The following is a 6,000-nucleotide window of genomic DNA, read 5'->3' as shown; positions in this document are numbered from 1 at the left end:
ACATTTAACATAATGTCTGGCACATTGTGAGTACTTAATGTATGTTTGGTGATTGACTGAAAACATTTATATCAAGGACAATGGCTATTTCCATAGCATAAAAAGCTACTCTTTTACTATATCCATACTATTTCTCACACCTAGCTCCTCAAAGATGAAGGAGTTCCCTTGGGGTTAGTAATGGAATAAGGTTATATTAGTTCATCTGGACTTTCTTTTTTGGTGTCATTCATTGCCTGGAGATCAGTTCATACTGACATGAAGCACAAGCTGGAGAGCTTTTTGGTTAAAAAAAAACCTTACAGCAGACATCTTTTTTCAGTATCATCAACATCTTATTCACTCTTGGTCTACTTGTAGGAGAGCACAGCTGGTACTTGGGACATCTTCAGAAGTACTCTTTTGAACTCCTCTTGCTGTTTTAGAGACATTAAAATTTCTCACCTATCAGCACTTATGTTTTCCTTTCTGTGTGATAAAAGTGTTTCAATCTGATTTCCCAACTATTTACAATATTGTGTGTGTGCGTGTGTGTGTGTGTGTGTGTGTGTGTGTGTGTGTGTATACATACAGATCAAAGCAACAACTAGGATGGGACAACTGGAATATTACCCAGGGTGATAAATTTAGGGAGTTCTTTATGTATGTGTAATCCTTCAGCAATAATAACACTAAAGCTTACTAAAAAATACCAAGAATATTAAATAAAGTAGGAAATGCCTAGATGGGGACTACAGTAAAGTAGAGTAAATACTTTCTCTATTTTCTGTGTCCTAGGGAATCTTCTCCCTACCCCATTCCTTAGTGAACTAAGGGTGAGCTTCATGTTTCTAGTCTTAGGTACTGTTAGTGGTACCTACCTTGAGTCCTTAAATTCTAAGTTATAACATTGTTATGTGTATGCATTCAAAGGACTTTTATTAAACAACCATAAAAAAGAGTCAATGCCATAAATTTATAGGTTCTTGGACTTTTCAGTGGCTAAACATTTGTTTGCAAACTCAGAACACAAGAGCTATTCAAACCTAGCAGCTTTAATGGATTTTTTCTTTTTATTTTTAATTATACATCGGAGCCTTGATTATACCTCAGGGGTTTATTTGCTTAAGAAAAGTCAAACTATGGATTACAAGATTGAAGATTAATTTCCACCTCATCAGATTAATTTTACTGTTCACTTCACAAGTATGATTTGTAAAACCTTGTATTAGCTAAAAACTTTTCAATACTATATTACAAAAAAGTACTTAAATATGGATGAGACTGATTGAAGATGGTGTTTTCCCTCTGTTTGGTTATTGAGGCTTGGGGGGGGGGGAGAAGCAGGACATTCTCATTTAGAATCAATCTCTTATTGATTTCCCAGAACACAGTAATTAATTAGGGTGCTAATAGAAACAATCTCAAATCTGTTATTCAGTTCAAGTGTCAGTTAAGAAAAAAAGATCTCGACTGCTTATAAAATATAACAAAAGAAAGGGACTGTAAATAGAAAAATAAAATATGCAGGGAGAGAAACATTCTGAGTTCATTGCTTTAAGATTCCCACAGAAAAAACAGATCAAGTAAGAGACATCACATTCTTTTGCCTGTCTAGAAATCTTCTACCATCTCTTCCTAACACATCTACTTTTTAGTTTTCTTAAAAAAAAGCACTCCAATAAATTTTGCCTACTAACCAGGATCTTAGTGTCCAGAATAGTGGATGCTATTGAACAGCTCCACTGAGAGATGGTGATAATTAATAGGAAGGGAGACTTCCAGGGTCAATATGGGTGCACTCGAGTCAAGTCTTATGAAGGTGGCTGTCACCGTTCACTCAAATCTTAGGACAGGCAGTCCTTTGTTGGTATCATCTCCTCCCCTCTTAGCAGGTCTAAGACTGGGATCAAAGCTATTCTTTGTCTCCCTAAAGGATAGTGGTTAACAAGAAAATGACAAGTGAGAACAGAGCTTCTTCCATTTTCAATCCTGTTAAAAAGCTAACATTGTTGTGAGTAAAAAATAATAAAAAAAATAGGTGACCGTTTTTATTTCATCTTTACAGTGATATGGTAGCGATACAAGGAAAATGATGAATACCCTTGCTGAAGGTATCCTGGTCCCATCTCTTGCTAGAGGGCTCGGTTTGGAGAAAAAGAAAAGGGATTTTTTTTTGTTTGTTTTTGGCTGCAGCTTCGGTAAACAACGAATGACACAATACATTGCAGAGATGTCTCTGAGAGAGATGATGACTCCGAACACATAATACACCACACCACATTCATTGACAAAGCTTGACAAATGATTCACTGTATCCTATCTCAGTGGAAGGAAAGAAAGAAGTCCTAGTGTCACCAGAAAAAACAAACAAACGAACAGACCAACAAACCCAAGGGGATGAAAACAACCAACATCAAACTGTGGGGATGCTCCACCACGTCTTCTACAGAATAGAAACATCACTTATCAAACAGCAGCTGCGTTATTGCTCTATGTATCGGAATCGATTAAGAAACTCATAATAGACGACACGTTACAAACTTAAGGTTCTTTGGTGAAGAATGAGAGAAACCAGTATTTGCACGTCAAAGAAAAACCTTGTCCCGGCTGGCTCGGACTCTATCTGTTGATGCGCTGGATGCGTTCGCAGAGCAAGGAGAGGTACTGCGTGAGTTTCACCATGGCAACGATGGCCACCCCCCCAGTCATCATGCACGTGGGCCAGAAGAGTGAGTGGAACAGCACGTTGGAGCTGTAGAGTTTGGTTAAGATGACGTTCTTTTGGATGCCAGAGGGGTCAGAGAAACAGGAGAAGCGCTGGTACTTCCTGAAATTCTCCATCACCACATTCACCATGGACAGAGACTCTTCGAAGTTCTTGCCACACTTGGGGATGTAAGAACACTGTAGGGAAATGGAGGGAAGCTCATTGAAATGCATTATTTCCTCCCACACCCCCATTCTTTGCCTGATTGTATGAGTTGACAGCACTGGGCTTCAGGAGCCACCTTTCCCTGCTCCCTGAAAATTATTCTCATTTATTTTGCATGTGTCTTGTATATCTGTTTCTGTATTTCTTGTATATCTATTTATCTTATCTAAATATCTTGTATGTATATATGTGGGATAGATCTATGTGCATATATATATATGTATATATACATACATATATATATGTGTGTGTGTGTGTAAAATTTCCTACATATATTTCCAATATATACATACACATAAACATAGCTAGGTAGTGCAGTGGATAGATCACTGGGGCCAAATTTGATGTTTTCTAGCGATGTGATCCTGAGCAAGTCATTTAACCCCCTTTCCTCAGTTTCTTTCTCCATAGAATGGGCTTATGGATAGCACCTACACTGCAAAGCTGCTCTGAGTATCAAATGAAACAATAATAATTGTAAAGTGCTTAGGGGTCACAGTGCCTGACCCCTAGTATGCACTACAGGAATGTTAACTGTTATTATTTTGATTTACATAATGGTATATATGTTATATCTTTCCAGGAGAATGTAAGCTTGTTGAGGGTAAAGACTGTTTTGATTTTGTTTATGTATACCTGGCATATACCACAGAGCTTTATATATAGTGGGAGCTTTATAAATGCTGGTTGAATGTATAATTGAATTTTTGTCTCACATTCTTCATCACTATATAACGAGAGGAGATTAAACCAGGAGGTTTCCTTGATAACTTCTTTTGAATGAGCTTTTAGGATAACATTTAGAACATGGGATGAGACCTTTTTCCTACAAAGTATGGATGTAACCATTGTTAAAAAGGCAAAAATAGTGCCTGTGTTTCCAGCAGCCCTCAGATGATTTGGTAGGATGGAGCAGTGAGGGACTTAAGCTTAGAACATAGGAAGAAAGTGGAAAAGCATCCATTAAGTATTTTCTCTGAAGTAGCTGGGATCCTATCACTATAGAACCAACATTAGAGTTAGGATCCTGCATCTTTGAATCCTCTAGGCAACACTCTAAATTTCAGAGAAGAAGCTGACCTGCCTTTGTTCAAGAAGATTCCCCATCCAGAAGTTTCCTACATTGGTTAAATCACAATCCTGGTACCTGTACCTACCATGTGCCTAATATATCGCTAAATTCTAGAGTTACAAAATAGAAAAATGAGGCAGCTTCTGTTTGAAAACAATTGCCATTGAAAATAGGGGAGATAACTGCACATAACAGGTAACGAGATCTGGTAGACCTTCGGTATCACTAGAAAGCTGTATCCCTCACCAATGGCTGGTGGTTACAAAGTTCTGGAGCAGAGTAGGTCTCTGGGTTATCTTCAGCTCTCCAGTAGGGTGGGGGAGGGCGGACAAAATCAGTATCCAACTGTTCAGTCCCTGGTGGGAATTGGCAATAGGTGCTAGGGTGGGGGAGAGGAAAGTCTGGTTCTCCAACACCTACTCCTTCAGGATCCTTAGTCCATCCACAGTGGGCAGTGGGTAGTCTGAGTGAAGGGAGAGAGATTTTTGTTCTCTCTATTTCTGGATTCTTGGACCACTTGTTTGGGCAAAGGGAAAATAAGAATTATATTTTGCTCCTTGCTATTATTGGGAGTTTCTCAGACAGTGGAAGTCTGATAGAAAAGGAAGTACTTGTCCAACAGGCCCACATTTTGTTTGTCTTTTAGCTGAAGCCTAAAAACCTGGGAGGGTCTCTATAAGATACTAAGAAAGAGCCCCTCAAAATCTTATCTTGACACCCAAGTTTATTTCCTTTCCAGGGAGAGAGTATGGATTACCAAGAGTGTGTCCAGTGTTTTCAGGATCTCTTTCGAGGTGTTTGAAAATAATGTGCACATTCTACATTTTCTGTGGGGCAAAATAAGACCTCTCCTTTCCCTATATGCATTTGTTACCTTGTGTGTTTTTGTAGGAACTGAAGTGCTTATTCTCTACATATATGAAAACTAGACACAAACATATTCAGAAATCTCACAGAGTACATTTTCTGCATTAAAGAATCTTGATTCTTCAGGCCATTTCCCTCAGATTGAATTTACTTCACATTGAGTCCAGAATTTAGGTAGTCCTGAACTCTGGGTTATATGTAAAATGGGTGTAATTATTCGTGCCCTCACATATTGAAGATTCAATCAGATATTGTGTGTAAAATGCTATTTAAATGTCAGCTATTATAAAGCAACACCAGTGTCTAATTCATTCTTTAACACTAGCATCTCTATTGTTAGAATTTCTAGGAGATAATTTTGTTCTAAAATGCTTAAGATTTCAGGTAAAAAAATACGTGTCATATAAGAGGTCTGCCTTCTGGCTATTGATTTAATTCACATCTCTCAAAATTAATACTTTTTTGTCACTTGGGGGTATTTGGTTCTTTCTTTCCAGTCATCACCAGCTGAATGGAAAATCATGGCACGTGAGAACATCTTTGAGATGATGTGGTCCAAGGCCCTCGTTTGACAAGTAAGCGGAACGAGGAGCAGAGATAGGAAGTCCAAGGTCACATAGTAAATTAGTGTTACCGGCAGGCTTGTAGAATCCGGGGTTTTGGGTCTAATTCTCATTCTGCTATACTACAGGCCAAGGACAATGCATGACTGGGCTAAGAGACAGCTGGACTGGGAGTCAGAGGCCTTAAACTTGCAACCTTGTTCTGTTGCTGCCTGCCTGGTATCAGCACATCAGTTAATCTCACTGGTCCTTACTTTTCTCACTTGTAAAATAAAGGGGTTGAACCGCATGACCTCTGTGATCTCTTCCAGTTCTAGGATCCTAAAATGTCAAAGCAACCAAGTTGAAAGGCAAAAATCAGACATCTGACTGGTTGTTTTAACTGTTTCATGGGAAGAATAACTTGGGTTCTGAATTGACTTTCATTTAGCCTTGGGGTGATGGTAATTTATTTTTTGTATCACTTTTAGAAGATAAGTCCAATTTTCCCTGGTTGGCTGCATCCAATAGGCCATTTAGAGTGGACGCTTCCTGGTGAACGCTAAAGAATATCCCCAAGACCTATGGAGAGGGTTAATGAACCT

The 6,000-nt window shown here is 38.6% G+C and overlaps 1 protein-coding gene across 2 annotated transcripts in view; it reads right to left on the bottom strand.

Moving 5' to 3' along the window:
• Positions 1-1,033: 1,033 nt before the first annotated feature.
• Positions 1,034-6,000, bottom strand: part of KCNMB2 (potassium calcium-activated channel subfamily M regulatory beta subunit 2) — a 296,461-nt gene continuing 291,494 nt past the window's right edge. For both annotated transcript variants that reach the window (XM_051983195.1, XM_051983196.1), the window contains exon 5: positions 1,034-2,886. In XM_051983195.1, the coding sequence (XP_051839155.1) occupies positions 2,602-2,886 (285 nt within the window). In that variant the 3' untranslated portion in view covers positions 1,034-2,601. The remainder of the gene's footprint in view (positions 2,887-6,000) is intronic.

Source organism: Antechinus flavipes, chromosome 3 (genome assembly GCF_016432865.1).
Source record: "Antechinus flavipes isolate AdamAnt ecotype Samford, QLD, Australia chromosome 3, AdamAnt_v2, whole genome shotgun sequence".
Classification (NCBI taxonomy): Eukaryota; Metazoa; Chordata; class Mammalia; order Dasyuromorphia; family Dasyuridae; genus Antechinus; species Antechinus flavipes.
Note: the sequence above shows the minus strand (reverse complement) of the source record. Positions and strands in the feature narration are given on the sequence as shown.